Here is a 26949-nt window from a genome sequence, read left to right on the forward strand (position 1 = left end):
TTTAAATAAAACAGGAGATTTTCCTGCAATCTCTTCATCCCAGAAGCTGATTTTAAGAAAACCTTATTGGCATTTTTAAATCAAAACTGTAAGACAAATATAGCACTGACTAAGACCTCATCAAGCACCTAAGAGCCTTAGAGGTGTCAAGAACCCTTGGCTGCCTCCAACTCCTTTGCAGATTAATGGGACTTACTATTTTTCTCCAATTCATTAAAATATCTTGACTGGATTTCAGGAAAACAGGGCTCAGAAAAAAACCTCTAAATTACTCAATGCAATTTTTTGCAGCACAACCTAGATGGGCTTCATAATGACCCGACTCCCAAGCAGAGCCCAAGGTGTCTTTGTGCCAGTAAGAGCAGGAGCCCTGGCTCTAGGAAAAGGTGACAAAGCTGGCTGGCTGACCCAGGGATTGCACTCTTTGAGAGGAGAAAACCAGCATCAGTTTCTACCTTGGGCCCTCACCAGATTTCCCCTCAGCCTTTCTTGGCAGGGCCTTTGCTCATTGATTGCACTGACCAAAGAACCAAGGACTTTGTTGGTCTGGTAACCCAAAGATAAAATCCCCCTGTGACAACAGCACCTGTCCACACAAGAGGCAAGAATAGTTTCCCCTTTCCATGTGGTCCTTCTCCATGAAGTCTCACACCTCAACCAGACTCCCATGGGGATTTCTGACACAACAGGAGGCACAACTGAGATGCACCAAAGGACAGCTGGGAGGAAAATGCTGTTCTGTCATCACAGAGGCACCAAGATAAAATGACCAGCCACAAATCTGCCTGGGGTGGAAGCAGCAGGGTCTGGCTCACTGTGCCATGAGTAATTCTGGCAGCATTTCAGCATGGCCCCACTTAACCTGTTCCCAGTCTTAACTCTTCACCCTTGGCTTGGGCTCGTGTCACCAGTCCAGCAGATGTTGTGCAAGGGGATAGGGGACAATCCCTTGCTCAGAATGAGATATTCAGAAAGCATCCCACTCCCCCTGCCCCTTGGGCTGCACTGTGATCTCAGAAATGCTTGTTAGGCTCAGCCTTAACAAACAGCACCTGGGCTCAGCTCCTCCTGAGCTTATCAAAGACACTGTCTGCTCCAGGGAACTAATGCTGACAGCTCTTGGTTTTTAATGAATATCCTTGGAAACTTATTTTTCTTGCATGAGTAACAACCCAAGTGGAACAGTCTTTTTGTTATAGAGCATTCAAAGAAAGTTACTGACAAAATTTGTGGCCAGGATGGAAAATTACTATGACCAAAGCCAACTCTTTTGCTACAGTGTAAGCAGCAGTCCAGAGTGAGACCCTTTGAGTTCTCCTGGCTCACGATGGGCTGAGACCAACATCTCCCTCAGTGGGGCCTCTCAGAGCAGTGATCTCTCAAGTTTGCTATACTTGGAGGACCATCACCAAATGCTGATTACAGAGCCTGGGCTGAATCCCCCACTCTTCAAATTTCAACCCTCTACCTGTTGAGAAGATGCAAAGGCATCATAATTCCATAAGAATATTTTGTTAAATGGTTTAAATTAAGGTATAAATTTAAATTAAGTGCTGTTATGTCTGAGGCCTACCAAGGGACCTCAGAGAGATCCCTCACCCCTGGCTTCTCTCCCCAACCAACTCTGCTCACCAAAAGCTGTGGTCATGTTATAGGAACTGTGGGCAGAGACAGGACCTGGCAAGACAGACCAATGTGCCTAATTGCCTGGACTTTGATTTATTTTGAAGGAGGCAGCAAATTGGCACATATAATGCATGGCAGGTCGTGTTGTACAGTCCTCACTATGGTGTTCACTCACCCCAACAAAGAAACCCAACAGACTGAGAAACTCAAAGCCCACTGCTCAAAGGCAAAGGTGCTCATAAGCTGCTACAGGAAACCCAATGAGATGGAATTAATAATTAACAGCATCAAATAAGTTTAACAAAACTAGTTAATAACCAACCAAAAAAAAAAACCTCAAGGTCTTCTGGTAATCAAAACCCCAAGACAATGCTACTGCAGTCCCATGCAAACTCAATACTGAATGGTTCCTTCACCAAAGACCCTGTTTATCATATTTGCCCCAAAGTTATTGCAGCTCCCCCACCCCAGATTTCCTCTCTGAAACTTGAACACAGCTGCCATGTGTGCCTGTTCCATCACTACCAGAGGAATTTGCTTTCAGTGAATGATGGGTGGAAGAGAAGGTGTCTGCAATTTCTCATTTCCTTGCAGATTTCCCAGTTCAACCTGAGCCATAGATTTTGAGCATAGACCTTTGGGGTGAGATAAAGCTTCAGGCCCCAAGATACAGTTATCAGCTGGCATTCCCACACACAAAGCAGAGGAAACTCCTGCTTCCCCACATACACAGCCAACCATATGCCAGGCTAATGGGAAGCAAACAGCCTTTTTACAATTAAGCAAGAATAACCCTGAGTATGCAAAAAGAGGCAGAAAGACTGCTTAAGGAAATAAGCAAGTCAATTCTTCTAGCCCTCTGTGTGCTCATTAGTGGGTCATGGGAACAACGAGCAATGGGTTGGTCACTGCCAAGTGACTGGTACCAACCTGCATGAAGAGATCAAAACTGACTTAATCCAGCCAAAGAAACTGAAATTTGCTGCTGCTCCTATGGAGAAAAGGCACAAGAAGTCAGTATGCTGCTAATTCTCTCATAATAGCATTATACCATTGCATTTTTGCATAAAATCTCAAACCAGCATGTTTGTTATTAGCCTGCAGTACCCAAAGATTCTGTGATAGTGAGAACATTCCTGCAGTCTTCCTGCAAGCTGTGTCTTTTAAACAGCTGTCCAGTATGAACCCAAATTTCCTATGGAGAGCAGCTATGCATTCCCAGCCCAGTAGCTTGTTAAACCCCAGTAAAGCAAAGCACAGACACCCACCACAGTGCCTTTCATTCCCTGAACTGTAAAAGCCATTCCCACTGCAGGGATAGGGAGACAGAAGGAGCCATCCAGCCAACCTCAGCCAGGGTGGCTGTGGTCTCACCAATGATTTCCTCTTGTCTGACCCCACAGAGAGCTGGCTAAGCTTATTACACCAACACTGATTTCTTTTCTGATTTCTCAGTAGAGTTAGTTTCCTGCAGGGGCAGGGAAGTGCCAGAGCTGGAAGCAAAAGCAGCAGGAGAAGTTTTTGGTGAGGGACAGGGAGAACCAAGCCCTGTGAGTGCCTGCTGGATTTGGCTCAGGCTGCTGGGGAGGAAGAGAGAGAAGGGATGTGTCAACCACAGGGAATTTCTCCTCCCAAGATCTTCATCTAGCCCCTAATCCAGAGCTTCTCTCAGGGCAGTGTCTCCCAGCCTTTCCAGACACAAGGGCTGTTTGATCCTTTGAAGAACAAACTCACAGATCATCAGAGCCTTGTGACCACAAAATAACATTCCCTCGCAGCCAAGTGAAAATCAGGCTGAATCTTGAGCATTCACTTCTAATGTTTTCAATGCCATGCATTGTTTCATTGTATGCATGAGAATGCACATGCAAAAGAAACCAAGAAAAAATGTCTAATCGTGCTGCGATTTCTCAGATCAGCTTCCAAAACCCTCTACACTCTGACAGAGAAATTCTTATTAAAGTAATCTTTGATAAATATTTCAAAAGCAGATTACAGAGATATAATACAGTGAGTACACAAAGGCAAAAAATACTCCAACACCTGAAAACATTATTTCTGTTTTGTTTGATACATGGGGGCCATAAAGAATTTGATTAAAACTTATATATATTTCAAAAGATACCAATTAGCAACTACTATCCACAATCTCAGCTCGTTTCTACTATCCCCTACAGATACATAGAAAGGAAGTCACTCAAGAGTAGAAAAAGAACAATTTAGCAATGTTTGGGAGGTGGTAATTAGTTTTTGATTTCTCATCATGTGCATTTCTGAAATCTAGTACCTACTTACCTACTGTCTAATAATCTTTCACCTAAATAAACCCAGGTAGCTATTTCTGCACATATTGCATATGAACCCATATTTCATACTTGATTTTTCTCATCCTGGACAAAAAACTGCACATCCAGGCATGCACTCAGCTATGCACCTCACATACCTGCCTGTGGATGGATGGATGGATGGATGGATGGATGGATGGATGGATGGATGGATGGATGGATGGATGGATGGATGGATAGATATATTTATGGGCAGGTGAGGATGCCCACACCATGTCCCTTCAGAGACACAGAGCACTGCAAACCCCCCCACTGGCCTTGCCAAGGAGCTGTGGCTCTCATGAGCTGCTTGCTGAATGTGCTTCACTGTTTAATTTTGAACTTGTTTAAGCTGATCATGTGCACAGATCTCTCTAATGCTCTCTGCCTTAAAGTGTTTTCCCAGATTATGTTCCCAACATATTCAACGTGTTTAGCTCTGGAATCAAAAGGCCCTCTTGTTCCACAGCCATGAATGCTGAGATTTGATGAGACACTCCTCATAATTCCCATTTTCCTTAAACTTCTCTCAGGTGGGTTTAGATTGATTAGGTTTAATAAACCTTATTTATGGCAGATTTTTCTCATTGCTGGGAAACATTTACAAAATGCCACCCCTATCAAATCTTAGTATCTGTTTTTGCCATTTGAAGCACAATATAATAAAGCAACAAGCACCATGTTCAAACTATCACACCAATGCTAGTTATAGTTAGAATCTAACAGAAAATTAAAGACTCAGAGAGAAAATGTATTAAAATAGCAATGAAACAAATTGTCATCGTTCACTGTGTCACCCACATATTAAACACAAGATTCTCAATTCCTAATTGAGTAAAATTAAAGTTTAATGAATTTTTAAGCAGGTTTAATAATACAGAGAAAAAACTCACCAAGAGGGAGTCCTGGGCTGACTTGGCCAATGTAGAAATACAGGATAACTGCTGCTCCCAGGCTGACCAGTGTGTAGATCCACTGAATGACAAACATTATGATGAGGGACACAATTGCCTGTTGGAAAGACACAGTTTGGGGTTACCCCAGAGTCTGGGAGGTAAGACCATGGACAGTCAAAACTCAGGTTTCCATGTTACAGAGAGCCTCATTTGGTGTCACTCTTAAAAGGAGGGAGAGCACAGGTCAACAGTGTCACCTTCAGCAGCATGGAGGCAGCTCTAGTGAGCTACCCTGAGTCCCAGGGGCAGTGTGGGTCTCTGCCTGGGCTGCTCCAAGAGAAGTATCCACAGGCTCACCAGCTCTGGAGGAGGTTTGGCTCAAGCTGCATACAAACAGGGGCAGAGGTACCATCTCCATGGGAGATGTTTGGAACAGCAAGGGGCAGCACACAAAGAAAGGGCTAAAATGGTCCCAACTGACACAAGTGAAGCTCAAAGAGAGAGGGCAGAGGGGAGAGGAGTCAGGATGAATAACACATCCAATTTTTGCTCTTGTGGTTTTATTTTGCATTATCAATCCCATCCCAGCTCTGTTGCAACCACCTCCCAAGCATGATTATTGACAGAAAACCAAGTTTGCTTTGATGAGCACATCCATCACCTCCATAAGCAAATTCCCCTGCAAAGGCAGAGCTGATTGCTCTGCCCTGACATGCACTTGGGAACCACAACAGATACAAGCCCAGAGATGGCATCAGCACACAACCTCCTAGAAATGCCATCCCAAAGAGGGGCCACCACTCCCTGCCCACCCCTGGTGCTGCAGCCCAGTGGCACCCCTCACCAGGAGCTGGCTGCTGGCAGCAGCAGTGCTGAATTTGAAAAGCAGGTGTCCAACTCCATCTGAGGATTAAACTAACAGGGTTTGTTGGGTGGTTTGAGGGGTTTGTTACATTTTATGCACAGCTATGAAATCCTCATCTATGCAGCAAAGCCATATGGCTCATTCATTATGCATATCTGACCCTTTCCTTGTCATCTGCCCAATAATCCATCTTCCCAAGATAAATTTAAGTGTCTTAAACTTCTCAACAACTTGAGGCAGAGGCTATTTAAAACTTATTTTAAGTAACATGCTGTAGGAATGCTCTCCTTCCCTCCCTCAAAAGATGGAATTTCATAGCTGGGCTGCTGGTATCAGGAAGTCAGCACATATGAAATCCCACCCCAAGCTTGCAGAAACTGGCCCATTAATAAAAGCAACACATCTTTGAAGATGGTGTCTCAGTCCATCACACAACAAGAAAAAGCAGACTAGCACACACAAGAGGGACACTGATAATTTTTTTTCCCATGCATCCATGCATCATTAACATCCTAAGACTCCAGATTTTAAATTTGGACTTTTTAGTTGGGTTGGAGCTTGTTTGTTTTTTGGGTTTTTTTTGTTTGGGGGTTTTCCTGCTGCTATTTAATTTAATATGCTATTGGGCTTTCCATGAATTTGAACTACTGGATGCATGGTACCTTGAGTATTTAGTTCAGGTGACCTGGAATATGAGAATCAAAAGCCATTATTTAAGGTACTGGAGTATTTACACTATCAGAAGTACCATTATTTAAGGTACTGGAGTACTTACACTGCAGTATGGAATGAATGTTTTTCTGTTTTCTACTATCACAAAACACTGCTCAAAATAAAAGAAAATTACTTACACCAGCAAAGGAAATCCAGTGACTGAAAAATCTGGAGTAGAAAGTTTCTGGTATTTGCTGAATTCCCAGTTCTGGATTTCGTTGTTTTATAGATGATTCTAAAGAAAGTAAAAAGAAAAAAAATAAGAAAGGCGCTATAATTTGGGGGTTTTTTTCTCTTCTTTATATTACCAGATTCCAGGAACCAAAGAAAAAATTCTAGCTGACAGCTGGATATGACAGAGTTAAACCAAAACCTCCAAAATGAAAACTGAAAAGAAGTGCAAGGAAAAAACCAAAAAGTTGCCAGCTCTGCTACTAAATCCATTTGAAGTCTATCTCTGCCTCAGTTACCTCAGTTTCACAATTTATGAAATAAGAAAAATAATACTTTCCTCCCTCAGAGGGGTTTAGGAAGCTTAACAGAGTCATGCTAATGAAACACTACAGCACTGGGAATGACAATCTCCACACACAGCTGCTGTATCAAATCACCAAGAAATTCAGATGTTCACCTATGGATGCTGAGCTGCAGACTCCACCTGTGTTGTGGGGACCACTGCACTAAGATAGCCTGAGTTTTAGAGTCACAGGGCTCCAACCATCCTACCCCACACCAGGATGAAGTAAATCCCAAGGTACACCTAAACCCTTTTTAATGTACAGCATTCAGAAGGCCTGTGAAGAATTATGAGTATATCGTAAACAACCCAGCAGTAAATTTAGTCCTGCCTGCTTTCCTGTGATTAATCTTCTGTAGGAAATTGCATTGGAACTTCTCCTGTGATGCATTGCAATGAACTCTACCCTCACCTGGAATAAATGATATTATTGCCATGAATCACTGAATGACAGCCCATATAAAGCTCGTTTCATGCCTGCCTTCAGGAAAGCACTGGGAGAAGCAAGGTTATAAACAATTTCCTCAGAACAGGGAGATGTCCATCTCCTACAGCCCTTACCTTCTCCCCCTGGGCCAGGGAGCATCATCACTTCACTGCAGGGCTCTTCCCTCTGCTCCATCCTCCTGGGTATGTGCTGGCCATCCGCAGGGGGTGATGAGCCCTGACCTGCATCCCACTGATCACCCTGCTCACCCATGTCCTGCTGCCTCCCATGGGGCTCCGTGGCCTCATCCCAGCTGTTCTGAGCCAGGGGAGCATCCTGATGGAGATCCAAGAGAAAGCTGTCTTGTAATGTCTGCTTGGCTGGCTTCCTCGCCTTCTTTAGCTTGCCCTTTTGGGTTAAATTCTCAGCTCCTTCTCTTTTGCAAGTACTTGGCTCACTAAAAAATGGTTTAAAAATCTGGTCCATGTCTTTTTTGAATTCTAGCAAGGTGCCATTTGATCTGCTTTGAATTACCCCATCTGCAGCATGGCTGGGGGGCTTGTTGACAATTAAAGGCTGGGAGGAGTGAGCAGGTCTAGCAGCTCCCATCTGGGTCTCCTCAGGTTTCTGCTGAATGGTGTAGCTCAAGGATATTGAGAAATAGGAATAGTCCACAGCAATATAGGTCAGCATGAAGTTGATGGTGACTATGGGAGCAAGAACATTCACTTGCCCAATGAAGACAAAGGCCATGGTGATGAGACTTGTTAGGCAAATCGCAGCCACTGGAGTCTTGTTGGGGCCTTTCTAGTTCATAAATAAAACAAAAGTACATTTAAGTTAATAACCATGAACCTTGCCATGAGGATTCCCCACTTGCTCAGCTGCTGTGTGTGGTTACCTGGGCTGTCTGCAATACCCCCCTAATCATGAATACATGCATGTGCAAACAGAGGCTCACAGGCCTAATAAATTAAAGAACAGAGTGGAAGCCAAAAGCTGTGGAGCTCCCACTTCATCCCTAAGCCTTATTCAGGATTTGTCTTTGGTAAATTCATCCACTCTCACTCATATCTCCATGGTAAAACAATGTCATTAAAGCAGCAATAAACCTTCAGAGAGATTTGTGGGTCTTATGGGAAGTCTGGCAATAAAATGTGTTAATTAGAGTTAACTGTTCATCTCTAATTATTCCACAGGACTCTGCATCACTGCCTACCCAAAAGGCTCCCTGATGCTGCCCTTGGAAAGGCTCTGCATGAGGCAGGGCCACCTGCACATCAGCAGCTCCTGGCCCTGCCCTGACAGGAGCAAAGCTGAGCCCACGGTGAGCTGAGCCTGTGCAGGTGGGGCTGCCCTCCTTCCACCGAGCCTGTGCAGGGGGGGCTGCCCTCCTTCCACTGAGCCTGGGCAGGTGGGGCTGCCCTCCTTTCACCAAGCCCGGGCAGGTGGGGCTGCCCTCCTTCCACCGAGCCTGTGCAGGTGGGGCTGCCCTCCTTCCACTGAGCCCAGCAGCAGCTGGAAAGCAGCACGGAGGTGTGCAGGTGGGCAGGTGGGGTGCCAGTCAGCCCCAGCAGCCCCAGCATGTGTCAGGAGGGCAGGAGAAACGTTGCCTGCTCCTGTCCTTTGGGACTGGGTGAAGGCAGGGAAAGGAGAAGGAAAAGAGGCACAAAACAAAGAGCATTGGGAGTGGGAATACCTGAGCCTTTGGCTCATGAGCTTTAATCCCAGGTCTAACATACCCTTCCTTGGACCAGGCACTATCTTGCCTTTTTGCCACCTGACAAGTCTGTGCAAGCTGTGTAAAGACTTTGCTTAAAAAATCTTACGAGATATCTTACAAAGTATCTTAAGTCTTCACTTAACTGCATTTACTTCTCTAATTAACATACTGTTAAAATGGAAATCTGTTTCCTCCACTCTTATTTATTAATAGAAAAGGGGACAAGTTCTGGACCATTGCATCTTTTCAGAATGAACAAAAATACATCTCGGGGCCAAAGGAACACAGATCTCAGAAAGCATCTTCAGTATCAGAAAGATGTACTGAGATGGGGAACAGATGGGAGGATCTCAGGATGCATCTGGCTTGGATTTAACTCCACAGAAAACATTTGTGTCCTTCCCATCAGCTGGGGCTATGGTGACCACACCACCTTCCTCAACCATGAAAAAGCAGAACTGATGTGGAGCAGATTGGTAAGGACAAATTAAATGTATTTACTCTCCATAAACCAAATCTAAACAATTCCCAAGGTGTGGAGAGATGGAAGGGGGAGAAGTGGTCTGCCTTTGATTTCTCACCTCTTTTTGAGCCCTTCCCATCATGGCACTCTGCTTGGAGTTCAGAACAGAAAATATAGCAGAAAGACAGAAAACTATCAGAGAAGAGAGGGAATCAGAGAATTTCATAAGGGTTGCCAAGTAGAGAACAGCTTATTCTGAGATCACCTGAAAACTGCCTTCAGGAGCTGGAAGTTTTTGCAGTCATTACTGTTCTTGATTTCCCTACAATTATTACTATTATTTTTGCTATTATTATAACTTTTAGTTTAGAAAATTGCTTCTTTGAGAAAAATAAAACAATAGAGAGAAAATTATTATATTTATAACATATTTAAATACTTTTAAACATTCATAAATATCAATACTGAAAACTATTTTTCTGTATTTTTAAGCCACTCTGAAGGAGGAAACCATCATAAGGCTTTTCCAGACACTCTGTACAGACAGTTAAATACTGCAGATTATTGAAAGTGATGGAATTATTTTCTCCCTATTCAGAAAAAGGGAAAATCATGTATAGCCCAAGACTACAGAGTCCTTGGTGACTGGTATCAGTACAATGAGTTGTGCATAAAGATTATTCATGAAGCAAGGAAAAAGCTTCTTGTCATATTCCAAGCAAGACTTTGTTTCAATGCATATCTAAAGCTTAGAAGACCCCTAACTTAACCTTTCAAATTTATTCTTTGTTTTAATTTAATAGTGTCCTGAAGGCACCTTATCTTCCAGAGAAGTGTCCTCTTCTCCACTGCACACAGACTGAATCCAGAGCATCGCAGCTGGCCACGCACTCAGCTCTGAGCTTACCACACAGCACAGGAACAGACCAAAGAAAATGTACAGGAAAGAGGAATTAGAAAGAAAACAGGTAAAAGGTAAAGAAACAGTTACCATCTATTTCACCATGTGCTGGGACAAAAGCTTCAGGCTTCTGCCCTGGGCAGGAGGGCAGAGCAGAGCGAGGTGCTTCCTTAGTCATGGCTGGGATCAGCACCAGCTTGGAGAAGGTGTTTGCAAAAAAAACACCCCACAGGCAAAGTCATATCCTAAGTGCCTGTCCTGCTGGGCACATCTTGAACAAGTGGGTCAGGAGGGAGGGGACTGATGGCAGCCTGGAAGGGCTGTGTGTGCACAGGGGCAGGACACAGAGCCCCAGGGCAGGGCGCACGGGTGGGTGAGTGAGGTGCCAGCCCTGCATGATGCCAAACCCCGTGGGAGGGCTCAGAGCAGAGGCAGTGCACGCAGGGACAGGCAGGGAAAGGACCACAGACAGTTGGATGCTTGGTTTTTTTCATAAAACCACCCATTTCCTGGCTTTCCTGCCTATGCATGGGATACCAGATCCTGAGCTTTCCCCTCCTGGCATTTCATGCATCCCCGATCTCACTCCACAGACACATAGAAATTGTGGCTTCTTAAGCTCAGGCGAAGGTTTGACAGCGATCCTGCAGAAAGGATGACTAACCCCACGTCCAAGGAAGGCGAGCATGGGGATCACATTCTCCTGGGCAATGCACTGCAGGATCCTGGGTGCTCCGTACAGCCCTCCCATGCAGGAGGCCAGGGATGAGATGTACAGCCCTAGCAAAAACAAAAACCCCACCAAGGATACCTGGAGGAAACAGAGAGAATGCAAAGTTCATCATGTTATGCCTTAAAGACACCCAAGCAGTCTTAAATACATGTACTTTAACAGATCACATATCTTTTCTAATGTTGCTGAAGGAACAGAGCAAGCCCTGGGAAAGCAGCAATTTAATTGGTCTGTGGTATAAAGTACAAGCAATTAATACAGGAAAATTATCCCATAAAAGTAATTTAATACTGAACATCCTGTACTGACAGAACAATTTTAAAAGCTCATATCCAAGGAATTCTTTGTCACTTGGAGCAAGTGCAGCAAAGCAGCAGCTATTAGATTCCCCTTAAGTAACTGGAAGCAAGTTTATTTCAGGCAAGATCACTTATATACAGAGCACATCATGCAGGAAAAGCTGCCCAGGCTTCCCACCATCCAAAACAGGAAGACAAACCCCTGTGTCTCAGAGGGGAAAACCAATCCTGAAGGAAAACCCACAGTAAAACCAAATCAAAATTGCCACTTAAGTAAATGGCATCTCAAAAAACACACTCCAAAGGATGTAATACAATGACCTTATTTTCCTGTCTTCAATGAGAAAAGAATTTCCTTTGGCCAACATGAAACATTTAAAAAGAAAAAATTTAAAGTCATAGTGCTAACAAGACTAGGTTTAGAACTGTTTTTCGAAGCACCCTTTCAAGCTGGGAGCATCTCCTGCAGATGTGGAGGGAAAGAAAGGACAGATCCTGGTCTGTCACACAGAAGTGAGGACTGGGGTCCCCCTAAGCAGGTCCCCACTGTCAGAGGTGCAAGCACAGAGAGTGTATCTGAAAAACCCCACCCAAATACACAAAACCCCACAATATAAACATTGTGCAAGAAAGTTTTGAAATGGGAGTGTTCCTGGCACAGCAGGATCTGGACAGAAAAAATAAGGAAAACAAAGTCTAGGGTCACCTGAGACACCCCCAAGTCCTGTGAGACCGCAGAGGTCTGACAGCCAGCAGCCAGGCAAGGGGAATGGCATGGGGGTAACTCCAGCACAAAGGCCAGGTGGAGAGATAAACCTCACATTTTGGTCCAAATCCAGCATGCCCATACTCCTCTAAGCAAGTGCTGGAGGTGCAGACAAATATCTGTGGCAGAGGATGTCCCCAATGCAGGTCCCCTGCATCCCACCTTTGCTCCCAGCCCTCCTTCCATGGAAAAGAGGGTCTAAGTGAACACAGGTCCTCCCAGCTTCTGCCCCCATTGAAGTCAGGTGGCACATGCTTTATTAGGAGAAATTACAAACATTTACATGGCTAAAGATGATTCAAGCTACATTTGACTCTGGTTTTTTGTCTATGAAATCTGCAGGCAGCAAAAAGGAGATTGAGTAAAAATCCTTAAAAAAATCTTGCTGTTGGGGAAGGCAAGTGAAATTAACATCATGATCCAGAACTGTTCAAACTTCCTACCACAACATTTCCCCGTGAAAATCCACTTGGCCCTGTGAATTGTATCTTGTGGGACAGAAGGAACCTGAGGCAAAGATGAGCAGATAGCAGCTCTCATCAGCCCAGCAGACAGACACTCAGTGGGGAATCCTCCCTTCCCTCTCCTCTAATCCTGCCCTGCTCCGAGAAATACTCGGAAGAAACAAACACTTGTGCCAGACATCATATATTATTTTAGCTGCCAAAAATGCTTGCATTTAAATGTGCTACTTGACATTCAAATCAGGGTTGGAGGGGAAGAGTCCCTTTCACCGAGGCTGATGAAAGGTTTTGCTAAGAGTTTTGAACACAGAGAGTGTGAATACATTGCAAGGAATTGGCAGTTGGAGCTCATTAGAAGTGAAATGACTGAATCTCATTTTTGTGTTTAAAAAGCCAAACAAATATTGCAATGGAGAAAAGCAGACAAGCATTCGTTCACCTGTGATAGAAAGGGACAGTTTGGAGGAGTTATGATCTCTCCCCCCTTCCTCTCTCCAAAGTCATTAAAATCTAAAGCATCTTGTAATAACTCAAAGAAGGAACATGAATATTGCACCATTTGTTTGTTCCGTATTAGGGGAAAGAAAATTGAATTTACTTTTTTGAAGGGGGGTGTTTGCTTGTTTATTTTTTGTATTTGACAGTATTGAATATCTTCTCATTCATTACTAGGAGATTTTTCATTTTCCCCCAGAGGGTTCTGAAGTTAAAACACAGCTTTAACAATCTCTTTCTCTTCAGCAGATTCATTTAAAGCTGATTCTTTTGGATACTGCACTTTTTGCCCATTAAGTCATTGACATATAAAGAGGTTGCCTTAGAGAAGGCAGGTTCATTCTTTTTTTTTCCCTGAAATAGAGGTGGATTTTTTTACCTCAGCAGGTAGTGGCAGAGCCCTACCAATAATTGGGAGTTTATTTTGGGGTGTGGAAGAAGTTTAGATTTAAGAAACATAACCAGAGTTTCAAATTGATATTTTAGACTAAAACCAGATCAAACTATGTAAACTTCTCAATTTCAAATGAATCACAAAAAATAGTGTCAAATACAGTGAACCCATGATTTTGGACAATACCTAATAAGAGAAAATTAGCCTTTCCACATCCCATCCAAAACAAGACAATGGCACACACCAAAATCTCTTGCTCTCTTCTTAGAGGCCTGCAGTGGTAAGGCTCATTGTGTGTTACACTCCAACCCCCCCTCATGTAAATACTCTGTATGGAATATTTTGAGTTTAATAGTCCTGTTGCTCACCCTGCAATTACAGCCTGCTAGATATGGAAATGTGAGCTTCGCTTGGCTTAGTCAAGATAAGCAGGGGGGTCTTCAGAGATTTCAATTTGGTCTAAGCTTTCACCAATGAGAAAGGATACATGGAATAAAATACAGCATTTATCATTAGACCTCATTACCATACTTTAGGTCTTAAAGCTATTGCTGGGTGACAATGCCAAGGTTTGGCATTACGGGATATGCTGGTGAATGCAAGGCTATTCAAACCAATTGTACGCTGGGATTTGCAACAGGGAAATTTTAATGAGGGATGTGTACTCACATTCCTTAGGCTTCTGAAAAGCTCAGGCATTCAGTAAGGCAGATGGCAACCTGAAAGCACCGTTATAAAAACCACAAGTTACCTTCTCTGCTATCATGAAGTCATAGCGGAGCGACTGCCGGGTACAAATGGCTCCCAGCAAGAAAACGAAGACCATGTACAGGAACCACCTGCAAACAACAAAAATAAACCAATTTCTTCTCAGCAAGACAAGAACATAGAGAATTCTGCCATTAGGAGAGCCAGGAGGCAGTCAAATGCCCCAAGAAGGGTCTTCAGTCACTCTGCATGGTTCCTGAATGATTTTGCTTCAGGGATGAATTTGACACCAACCCTGAGGGGAAGCTCCCCCACTACTTAGGTGTCCAGGGGGGAAATATCCCAGTCTGAGGGACAGACTTTTTAGTAGGGTCTGTAGCAAAATGCCAGGGGGTAATGGTATGAACTAAAAGAGGGTCAGTTCAGACTAGCTGTAAAAAACAAATTTTCTAAAACATGGGAATAGGCTGCGCCAAGAGGTGGTGGATGCCTCAACTTTGGAAACATTCAAGGTTAGGATGGGCCTTGAGGGAGCATTCTGATCTGGGTGAAGAAGTGCCTGCTCATTGCAGGGGTTGGGTCTGGATGGCCTTTAAAGGTCTCTTCCAGCCCAAACTGTTCTGTGATTCTGTGGCTCTGCAGGTAAAACAGGTCCCCCCACCTGGCAGCAACATTAACAGCACAGCCAGCCTGCTCTGCAGCCTCAACCAGGACCCTCTTCTGGAGTTCTGGCCTCTCCACACTCAGGCTGGGGGATAATTTTGTCTGTAAAGCCCCAAGAGCAGAAAGGGAATGACCACAGCCTTGGATAGATGGATTCATGTGATACTTCTGTGGAATCCCCCCTCTTAAAACAAGCACCAATTCCAGCAGGAATGCCTCCAAACTGTGAAGAATTTTCCTTCCTGACTGAACGTTGGTACGCAATTAAAAGAAATAATTTCAAAGGCAATTTAGATGGCAATAAAAGCAGGCAGGAAAACCTACTGAGGGCTTTTTTTTTTTTTTTAATAAGCAGCAGTGGAAAGTTCTCCCGGAAAGCAGCATTTCCTTGGGAAGAGCGTGACTTGGTGAGGCAGGGCCTGTTACCCCTGTCTTGCAGGTGGGTATGTCATCTCACCTCTCTTGGCCTCATTTGCCCGGTAATAAAAAATACAAAATTTTGATACTTCTTTTCTATTTATAAAGAAAAAGAACACAAGTAGGGGGAAAAAAAGCAATAAACCCTCCTCTTTGAAATCAACAGCAGTGAATGACAAAGTCTTCCCCCTCCCAAGCCTTGGAGAACTCTGCATTCACTCTGGGGCTGCAGCAGCACAAGCACCCAGCAGCAGCACAGATCCCACTCAGCAGGGGAAGCACTGAGTACATCCTCACTAACAAACATCTCCAGCTCACCCAGAGTGTGTGGTGGTAATGGGTGACAATTTGAATGAGAGCCACACTTTAATTTTCCAGGTGGCTGAGTAATAAAAGGCTGATGGGAATATGAAATGGATTGGTCGCACTCAGGGCAGTCTCCAGAGCAAACGTTCCCCAATCAATGACTTACGAGGTGCCAATAGCAGCCAGAGACCCCAGAGGGATGTTGGAAGAAGGCTTCTGGAGATCTCCACTCATATTGAACCCGGCCATCACACCTGCATTTCGCAGACACAAGTGCAATTTAGAGTCAATCTAAGTTATAGTAGATATAATACACATTGCAATATGTAATACAATTTAATCAATCAGTTCATTGATTGTTTCATAACAGTAACTATATCACTTCATTGCACTGCCACACAGACAAATATTGGCTCCCATCAATTGCTTGGTAAAAAAATGTTCATGTCTTTAACTGAAGCAAGTCACCACTAACATGTCAAAGAAGCCTCTGTCTGGTTTGAACAATGCTGAGGGGGAAGCAGTATGTGAACAAAACCCATCTTATCTTCATACAAACCTAACAGGAGACAATGCTGCCCAGCTGTTGAGAAGAGAAATGCCACTGTTCATCAGGGCAGCAGTGGTACAAGCCCAGGCCAGATCCATTACAGGTCCCTGCATTCACAGGGGACAGCCACTGCTGCAAAACAGAATGTGCTGTCCACGTTTAATGATGATCACATTAGCAGGGGGAATGACAGGGCTCCCGGCACGTAGGTGGCACCTTCCAGCCAAGGGATCTGCTTTGGAAGGAGGCATTATCTCTGCCTTGCAGATAGGAAAACAGAAACACTGAGAGGGCGAGTGATTGTCCCAGTGTCACGTAGAAAACACATGCTAGGACTAAGAATAAAATACTGAACTGTTATTTTAGGACAGAGTACAGGGTATTATACAATCAGGGACAGTCCTTAGCCTAAAAAATTACCTTCTAAAGAGCAGGAGAGGGAAATAGGATGAATCAGAGGATTGGAGTCTCTACATGAAGACTAGAAAGCCAAGGTACAATTGGTTAAGGGACTTTGTCCATAGCTGAAGGAGAAGTCATAGCAGATTTGTCAAGAAAACAGATATTCCCTTGTCACATTATGCCAAAAGTTTTCTTAGAAGACTGCAGGTATGTGCTGTAAATAAAAACATATACATAAATATCTTTGATTTAGAATCCTGATGAAATTTGGACAATTTGAAGGCAGGACCAAGGACTTTAGGATGCTAACTTCTGCCCATCACTTTCCCCCCCGGGATGTCAGACCAATGTCTCCATAAGGACACGTGGGCCAGGAGGCAGCCAGCAGTGCTGCTGGCAGGGTCCCTGGGGCCAGGGTGAGGTCACCCCAGAACATGGCAAGGAGAATGCCAGCACCATGGCACATCTGGCAGCCCCTGCAGCAGGGACTGACCACACTCCAGTCCACCGTGGCTGCCAAGGCCGGCAGCCATTCCTCGTGCTCAGAGGGCACAAGAATGACAAAGTCAGTCCCTGCAGCTGCAAATCTGAGTGACTACAGCTCCAAATCAGCAACAGCCCATTGCATTTTAAACTCAAACACTGATTGCTGCTTGGAAGGGTTTGTTCCCAAGATGAAGGATAGACAAGAGCTTGGGACCAATCTCAGGGTGAAGGGTCCAAACACAAATCAGCCAGATGGATGACCTCCCTATTCCCTACAACTTTGGCCTTTGGTGGGCTGTCAGCAATGGCTGGGGTGCTAATCATGGAACACAAACTGTGCTCTGCTCTGTCCCAGGCCCTGCTGTGCATCTCCACAGCACCATCTCCACATCTGCCCAAAGGGAATTGTAACACCTCCCCTCTCACTGCTCGGCCATGAGGACAGCATACAAACGAGCACAAGGCACTCTCCTGCTGCCAAACACATCCAGGACTTTATTTATTTATTTATTTATTTATTTATTTATTTATTTATTTATTTATTTATTTATTTATTTATTTATTATTAGTGCTTTTTCCCTGATCATCTGTTTTTTCCCCCCTTGATCAGTCCACTGACCAGCCATCTTTTCCTGTCATCTCCACCATGGAGCCAGAGCCCTGACAACCATTCCTCGGTCCCCACAGAATCCTGGCATTCCTCAGCTCCTGGAAGAGCTTTTCCTCCAGATTCAGACCAGATTTGAATCCTTGACACCATACTGAAAGCATTACAAATCAAGTTCTTAATTTTCTCCTGGAAGACTATTTTTTGGATATGCTTCTGAACAGCACAGCTAAAAGCCTGTCAGCTGCTCTGGTTTTCTCTAGATAAAGATTCTGTGCAATGTTCAAGCCCTGCTCCTTTCAAACAGTTACACAACAGGCTTAGCTAGAGGTAAGAAAAGTTAGGAAGGCAAAAGTCCATGGAAACAGTCACAAATATCCTAAATAAATTCTCTATGAAGCACTCTTTGATGACATGCTACTTTGCAATTCAGAAACAAAGCAGAAAACAGAATTCTCTGAATTTTTCTTCCAAAGGGAGCAAACTATTGTCAGAAGGACAGCTGTTAATCTCATGTGCTTCTTGGCCAAGTTCCTCAAACATCTGGCACCACCTTTAAATCTTCCAGCTTGAGTCACCTCTTCCTCATCCAAACTCCTGCCTCAGCAAAGCACTGGGGAAACACCAAAATGGCATTTTCTGGACTGAGCATAGAAAAGCTGAAGATGTGAGTCATCAGCACAGCAATGAGTGCACAGCCTGGGCTGTCTCCCTCCCACAGACCCACACATGTTCAGGAGCAGCCAGGAGATGACTTCCCAGGGCCCACATAAAGAGGATCCTGAGGCTGGTGCTTGACCTTCTGCCCAGCAGTGACCAGGGGTCACCCCCAGGCCACTGCTCACCACTGGCTGCTCTCAGGGCTCCCAGGAGGTCACCAGAGATTCATGGGTTCCACACCCAAAGGTTGTGGAGGGAAGCAACTCAGATATTCTCAGCCACTCAGGCCAAAGCCTGCCCCTCTGTGCTGCAATTATGACTCTGACATGACCAGTGCAAAGGTGTGGGCAATCTGGTAGTACAGATGTATGGACAATGCCAGAGCCACCTCTCCACCACCAGCAGCCTTTTAAACCCTTTGAGTTAACAAATTTTCCTGAACAAATCAGTCTTTCCTCTGAAAATGCTCTTTTTTCTTTCAAGTTAAGAACACACATGGCAGGCAGTGCAGACACAGAACTACCACAACACTCACTGCAGATTCCTTCTGCATGTCCTTCCCAACAGTCAAGGTAGGAAGAAATTGGGATGTTCCTTCCTTCAGACACAGGGCTATCCCTAGGAAAATGGCCAATCCCTTCTGAACTCAAGCAATCCTATCTGCAGATTCTCCATGGAGAAAATGATCCACCTCTCTGTTTCACTGAGATAGCAGGCTGGATTTTCCACACTGGCTATTATCTTAGAGAGCAGCAGATAGTGACAAAGCTTCTGGACAAAGGAGCATGAAAACACAGCCAACCCAGCCAGGAAATTATGGCTGAGACAGTCTGTACGTTGCTGCTATTCCCGGTGTAATCTGGTCCTGGGCATCATCCAGGGGCTGGATGTGGGGACCACCTACACTGTGTGTCAGGCACAGCCACCAGCCCCACCAGCATGGTTTATGGCTGCAGATATGATCACTCTGCAAACGCCCAGTGCACTTCTCAGTGAACATACTATAAAATATAAAAGGTGTTTTTTTCCCTTCACCCAGGAGGTGAAGAATGGAAAATCTTAGATAAGGCTTGTAGCTAATTTTTTTAAGGGCCAATTTCTCCACTGATGTAAGCTGGCACCTTGCCCATAGACTTCAATGGAGTTGTGCCAGTTTACATCATCTGATAACTTAGCCCAAAACTTCTAAATCTATTTGCTGTCATTTTGCAAGTGCCAGATATGGTTTATTTCAGAACTGGTTTCTGTGCAGTGATATTTTCCACTAATGCTGCTTCAAATGACATCTTACTTTCTTCTATCACAAGACAACACACTTCTTTCATTAGACAGAAAACCTTGGGGATTTAGTAGAAAAACATTTTTTGCCCAACAGAAACGGCATTTATCTTAATTTTAAAATGCACTGATGGCTGCATGGCTGCTGCTGGATGGCTGTGGGCAGGCTGCCCTGAGACTCCCTTCCTGCTGAAAAGCCCTGGCTGGGTGGGCATCCAAGTGTTCACATATCACAGCACAGCAGCAAAATGTGTGCACTGAGAAGGTACTTACAAACATGCTGGTTAATGCACAGCACCTCTACAGGGGCATGTTCACATCTTCCATAGCTATATTTCAGTCTTTTGACTGAAGCCAGCAAATCCCAGTCCTCATGCCCATGCTCTCCCTTATAAGCCAGCTCTAGATGTCTGTTTTGGATCTCTTGGCTACTTCCCTATGATTAAATGACAAACTTTGGGGAATTAGGCCAGCTGCACTGAACATCCAGCTGAAATGGTTTAAACAGCTATTGCACAGGTAGCAAACAGACCAGCCTCTGCTTAGCAGGGCTCAACTATAAAACTGGGGTAACTTCACTCACACTGCTGGAGTCATACCAATAAAACACAGAGGAACAGAGAAAACAACCTGACCACGAGCAAAACAGCCCGAGGAGGATGCTCCTAGGAGGCAGCATGATGCTGCTGGTCTGCAAAAGACTGGGATACCATCCTTGGCCCATCAGTTGAAGCACATCCCCAGCTGTTCCTCCTGCCTGTTTGGTCCAGCAAGGGTCTCCCCACAGGTCCTGCTCTCCCTTCCTGACGTGGCTGCCCCTCTTTGCTGTTACAGCTACCAGCCTGCATTTCAGACATTTCTGTTTCACTGCCATGTCTGGTGGAAATGGACAACTTACAGCCACTTTGAATACATCCCAGAGACCAAACTCAAACTGGTTGAATTCAGATAGCCATCTCAGAGACAGAGGAAGAAGCCTATCCTGAAGAGATCAAAATAATTTCACTTCAAAGAGGAACATTTCATCTCAAAAGGCCCAAACAATTTGTTTCACAATTTCCGAAATATTCTTTTTTAAAAACTCTGTTATCAAAATAGCATCTTAAATTGTAAGCTAACATATGCTACAAATTAAAAATAGTAAACACAACATTTTATAATTAAAGATAAACAGAACATTGCTGTGAATCAAAGAACTGCTTCAAACTGGCTCAATCTAACTCTCAAAACTAAACTGAATATTGTTTTGCTGAAACTCTCCCCAGATTTCTGTTGTATCTTCAGGCAAAGGATTTTGCTTCCAGTGCTTCAGCCAGGTCCCTGGGAGCAGTGCTAGCCTGTCCCTGTCATTCCTCAGTGCCACTTTTGCTCACCCTCTGCATTGCACTGCCTGCCTGAAGCAGCAGCACTGGCAGCAGAGCAGTCTTGACTCCCATCCCAAAAATTTCTAATCAGACCATAACATCTCCCATGCAGAGTACCAAACACAGCCCTGCATTTCACAAGGCTCCTGAACTCCACAGTGCTCCAAACAGCAGTGACAGGAGTGATAGTGCTGTTATATGGTACCACTGGCACTGCTACTCCTATTTAAATTCTGTAAGTAACCAAGCAATTAAAAAGAACACGTGAAAAAGCTGTGCTAACAACCAAAGTAATTACACATTATCCCAAACCGTATTTTCAGAGGATGTTTGACATTACTACTGGTATTACTATTGCTAACTAAACAGAGCAACAGGCTGCCAGGGCTTTAAACAAATTGTATCTATTAGCTTTGGCATTCTTCCTAGCAGCCAAGCATTAGCAGTGACAAAAAATCATTTAATATGGCTAATCATGGTAATTTTCTGCACAGTTTTGTCGTAACTGTTCCTTCTTCTATAACCAAGGAACCAGAAAATAACCTGATTTCCTGCACCAGTGACAGAGCTCATGAGAAAGTTTTTTTTTCTCTTGGGTACTCACTTAGGCCAATCAAAAATGACAACAAAAAAAAAGACCAGAAGACATCTCCATGGTGCCAATAGGTCAGGAAAGTGAGTATTCCAGGAGGAACTCTAGAGAGGCAATATCCAGCCTGATAAGGTGGGAGAGAGAATCTCAAAGACAAATTTGAAGTCCTGCACTAGGTGCACCTGACAAAGTGACTTCTGCTACCCAACAATTCCTCCAGTCCCATCTGTTCCACAAAACATTTTCATTTGTCTCCCTGTACCACAGCAATTCTGCAACTTCCAGTGAGTTGCTTAGAGCTGATCCTCTGAAAATTCATTCTGTAATCCAAGGATTCATCACTATGGAAACTGCTTATAATCAGTACTTTTTATAGCTTAAAACACCCAGCATCAACAAAAGGTATTGTAACTTCAGCTGATAGCTACTGCATTCCCACTGGGGATTGTCAGCTCTGGAAAGGGGACATGCATCTCCCTGTATTTAAGGGAATGAATGATATGAAGGTATCTAATTAAGCTCATAAATCTGAGCTCTGCTGACATACAAGGATGAACCTGTGACACCACACAGTGAGTGGTGGGTCCATCATGGGCAATGGCATCAGCCCAGCTCAGCCATTGCTAAGGTAAGCATGGAGAGAAAGTCCTCCCGTGCTCTTCCCACTCTCCCAGTGCAATAAAGTCACAAGACTCATCTGATTTGATAAATCATGATCAGTTCCTTTAGATAGACTTGACACCTTCTGCCCTGACAGCATCGGCCAAGATCAATGCCTGAGCCTTGTCCTTGGCAGGGAAGAATTTGCAGGACCACATCAACCCACAGAGTTCACCAGCAGCTTCTAACCACAGAGACAGAAGAGCACACTTAGTAGAGCACATTCAAGTGAACAAGAGAGGAGTGCAAAAAATTTGAGATGCTGGAGTGCAGCCTGAACATTTGAATTGACCACTTGGGTCTGCTACAGCCAAGTGCAGTCCTGCTCTCAGCCAAGGAGCTCTCCTTGCTCCTGCTCATCTCCGAGATGTTCCTGTGCAGAAAAAAAAGAGTGAGGATAAAACCGAACTGTACCTGTGGCAGCCGGGAAAAACACTCCAAAAACAGTGAAGAAGGACTCCCCCTGGCTGTAGTCTGGCAGGGTGTTGTTGAACATCAGCTCTGGGGAATAGCCGACGAAGCCGTGCTCTGTGGGGACATGGAGAACAAAAGGAAAGCCCCAGGAGCCCCTCAGCTGCTCCCAGCACCACCCCCTACAAACCCATGCACCTGCAGGGCTGCCTGCAAGCACCACCTGAAAGGATGAACATCAACTTCTGTGGTGGGGGAGAAGGCAGAAACCTGGGCTGCCACTCCTGCCCCATCTTTCTAGGGTCACACACACAAGTTTTGCTTTCCAAACAAGTTTTACAGAAGACAGGGGAGGGGGGAAAGCGATGGGTGGGGTACCAATGTCATGCACCTGGCTTGCTGGGTATGTAATGGAGGATCCTGCTCCCTCACTGCACAAATCAAGGATGGCTCAAATCCTTCCACAGACCTCAATTTGTTAGAAAGGGTTGACCCTGACTGCTGGCATGCAAAGCATTAATTAGGAAAGGTTTTAGATGCTTATAGACAGAAAAGATAACTCACAAAAGCAGGTTAAGGAATTAAAGTATGTGAGTATTAAATAATACTTTCATTTTTAACAGGCAACATTGCTTTTTGATGGAGTATCTCAGTCTGTGGAAACTTCTCCTCCCTGTCAGTAATCCAAATGCTTATGCCAGCTGAGGGTGGAAGGTGGGCAAACTCGGTTCCTTTTTTTCTCCTGCCGCTACAATCTATTTCCACAAGACATATGACTCCAATGACTGACTTGAATTTTCTCATTAGCAGGCAGGATGTTGTTTATGGCCGCACAGGGTGATGGCCAGAAATTAAAAAAAGACTCCATCAAAGCTGTCCCATGCCTCAACGACAACATTAATGATGTTTGGACAATAGATTAAACCAGAACATTAAATCAGACCTCTAAGCACAAGACATATCCATTTAAAGTCTCGGAATATGACTAACCACAGAGCTTTGAAGTTTTCACAGAAAACCCCACAGATAATCAAAAGTTTCCTACTACATCTGCATTCATTGTGTTGCCCAAACATGGATGGAAACACACTGATAGAAGAGGTCTCCTGCTGCTAGGCTTTGTAAAGCACCAGCTCTCTTTGCTAGGAACAAGTTCCAGATGAGATTTACAGGGAACAAGCTCAGTGCAACACACTGACCTCTGGACCTCACAGATGTCTGCAGAAAGTGCAGTTTCTGGAGAAATAGAGGGGAAATTTGTGTAGGTTGTATGTTCCTATAGGTCCAGACCTGTGTGGCTTCAACCAGAATTGATGCTCATGACAGCACAGCTCATGGCCAGTCTGCAGAGCTCCCACCAAGCTGCTCAAGGGAAATGTTGGTCCTTGGCCAAGGGATTTTTCACCAAGTATGTGCTCCTCAGAGAATGTTAATTTTTCATTTAAAAAGTGAACAAAATACCCATCTCACCCCACAAAGATCTGCAGACCTCCTCCAACCAGAGCTTTGAAGCAGCAGCATCAAGTACATCTACGCCACTTGATAAAAGTTTGCCCCACTGTGAAGTGAACTCTAGTCTCTCTTTATGGCTTACTCTCACATATTTCTATCATTCAGGTTTTCCCTTATGACAAACTGTCCTTTTCATACCACTTGCCCAGTTTGTGGAGGCCATCTGAAATCCTGACCCTCTCTGCCAGGCTGCTGCAAGCTCTTCCCAGCTGGGGTTCATCTTCAGAGTGAATCTGCACTTTCCCTTTCCCATCCTCCAGGAAGTTAAGAAAAATGCCAAATAACATCAAACCAAAACTAGACTGTTGCAGAACCTCACCAGGCTCAGCATCCTGCTTTGTGAGCAAACCATCTCCAACTGGGGTCTTCCAATGGTGTTTTGGGGCTATATAAATCAAATGAGGCACTTTGGGTGCCTTCTCTTTCCTTCCTCATACACAAGGCCAAGTGTACAGATGAGTGAACAATGAGGCTACATTTTCTGTGGTACATTTTGGCCATATTATGGCCCCACACTGACCATGAGATCCATGAGTCCAATGTCTGACTGGCACCTGTGTGCATCTGACCCCTACCAACCTTAAGAAATTAAATGGTCCCCTAGTGCTCCATTAATGTGCATGTTGTTCCCTTTCCTACTTAATTCCCCTAGGTGGAAATCCTCAGTGAAAGAGACAAAAGCCCAAAGCCATGGCAGATGTCACTGGCACCACAGAAAACAACAGCCATGGATTTGTTGAAAGAGCCACAGGATGTGCCTACAACGCTCTCCCACTTCTGCTTCCTCTCCCCACAGCTCTGGCAGGTGAGAGGCCATTCCACATTTCCCCTGTATACAGAAACCAGGAACTTTCTTGACTAATTAAAGAGAAGTTCATCCAAATGTGAGTTGTCATTGCACCCTCTTTATCACTCAATCACCCTCCTGTGAAGCAAACCTCACACCCCTTTTGATCAGACGAGGATCTGCAGTCACCACCAATTTAGGGGCACACAGGGCTGAGGACAACATGCTGGGAGCATCTCCAGCCTGCCCACGTGCCTGTGACCAGTGCAAGGCATCTGTGACCTTTCAGCTTATTAATATTAATGCCACTAATTGCAGCTGACAGGGCAATTGGGCTGAAAATCATCCAAAACAAAACAGGAACCAACAACTGAGACGGATCGGTGAAACCAGCAGCGGCCTCGGTCAGTTGTTTGCAGAGTCAATTATCCACATCCCATGGAAAGTGCACATCAAAAGGACGAGCTTCGGAAGGAGGAGGGAAGGAAATGTGATAGGGTCTATATTTGGCACTCTGATCTTCAAACGAGGCAAGATCATTTTATACATTTTTTTCTGCGAGGAGATCTTTTTCTCCTTTCTCTTTTTGAAACCAGATTGCTCCCTCCTTGTTCATTACAAAATATTTGTCTGAAAAATTTTGCTCTCAATCAATGTATGCAACCCCACAGCCTCTAAATCCTGCCTTTAATGATGCTGCTCTCAGCTGGCTTGCAGAGGGCTGGAGCTGAAGTGCTATAAACAATCTTCCCTGTGTCATGCTAGAAGAAAAGAATCCGGTTCCTTCTCTGTGCCGTGTCAGCCTTATGGGAAATGCACAATAAAGAGCAGTAACAATTTATTTCCATCATTAAATACTCAATAAGTAGAAAGCAAATAATGCATTTCTCAAGTGGTTGAGCTGATCTAAATAAACAATAGGGAAAAAAATTACTCAGAGCAACATCTGAGCTATTCCTGTGATTCTTCACAAATCAAGTCCTTCCAGTTGCTCTTACCAAAAGAATGTAATAAACAGTAAAAACCACCTAACAAGTTTGAAATGCACGAGCTTTCAGAATGAGAATCCTCCATTCACTTGTGCAGGAGGACCACAGGAGGCTGTACACCTGCCCAATGTAGCCAGAGGAGGAAGATGCTCTCAACTCTGATGTCTTTCTATCTATCACAGATGCCTGGGAGGAGGCACCAGCTTTCCTCTTGTGGCCACTGCTGCATCCCCTCTCTTCCCCAGCAGGTTTGGACTTTTCTTTTACTTTCTCCCACCTTTCACCCCGTGGAACAGCATGAAACCACGGGGTTTTTGGCACTCAGGACTCCCCTTATGAGGGCAGCCCCTCCATGAAGCCCAGGGTTCCAGAATGGGAACTCAGAGAGTTTGGAGAAGGGGCTCAAGGAGAAGCCGTGGTTACACAGGGTCAGGCCATTATGCAACAGCACAGAGCACAGCAGCCCTGCCAAGTTCCAGGCAACCTGGAGCTCATTACAGATTAGTTAAGTCTTGGCCAAATTCAATAAGCCTGTTCACAAGCTTAAGGTTAAGTAAAGCCTGGCACCGAGGCAGGGGCTAAATAGTGCAAAAATGGAAAACCACCTTAAGAAACAGCTCCCTGAAGACAGTCCCATATTGCACTCTGCTTGTGATTAGAGATTTTAATTACAAAGGTGAATGGTGAAGGCTTGAAATGGTGAGATTTTTTTTTCTTTTCCAAAATAAGTGAGCCCACACATTCCCTCCTGGAAGGTACTTGCTGAGATTTGCTTTCAGGGGAACAGCTGGAAGTGTTTGTCTTGCAGCACATTTCCCAGGTCTGACCTCAGCATTTTCAGGATCCTGTGTGATGTGTAAGACGTGGAGTGCCAAAGAATAATTATATATCCTTGGCATAATTATCTCAGCTCTCTATCTTTTTCCCATTTCTCCTTCCACCACTAAACC

General features: G+C 44.5%; 1 protein-coding gene across 4 annotated transcripts in view; it reads right to left on the minus strand.

Moving 5' to 3' along the window:
* The window catches only part of SLC12A8 (solute carrier family 12 member 8), a 50220-nt gene that overhangs the window by 1475 nt on the left and 21796 nt on the right, over window positions 1–26949 (minus strand). For 2 of the 4 annotated variants that reach the window (XM_074548829.1, XM_074548831.1), the window contains 8 exons: window positions 22715–22828; window positions 15868–15955; window positions 14359–14446; window positions 11121–11267; window positions 7504–8176; window positions 6563–6660; window positions 4844–4961; window positions 2557–2617 (listed from right to left, as the gene is read on the minus strand). In XM_074548829.1, coding sequence (XP_074404930.1) covers window positions 2557–2617; window positions 4844–4961; window positions 6563–6660; window positions 7504–8176; window positions 11121–11267; window positions 14359–14446; window positions 15868–15955; window positions 22715–22828 — 1387 coding nt within the window. The remainder of the gene's footprint in view (window positions 1–2556; window positions 2618–4843; window positions 4962–6562; window positions 6661–7503; window positions 8177–11120; window positions 11268–14358; window positions 14447–15867; window positions 15956–22714; window positions 22829–26949) is intronic. The other 2 variants (XM_074548832.1, XM_074548830.1) reach the window with 2 other exon arrangements.

The sequence above is a fragment of the Zonotrichia albicollis genome, chromosome 10 (genome assembly GCF_047830755.1).
Source record: "Zonotrichia albicollis isolate bZonAlb1 chromosome 10, bZonAlb1.hap1, whole genome shotgun sequence".
In the NCBI taxonomy this organism is placed as follows: domain Eukaryota; kingdom Metazoa; phylum Chordata; class Aves; order Passeriformes; family Passerellidae; genus Zonotrichia; species Zonotrichia albicollis.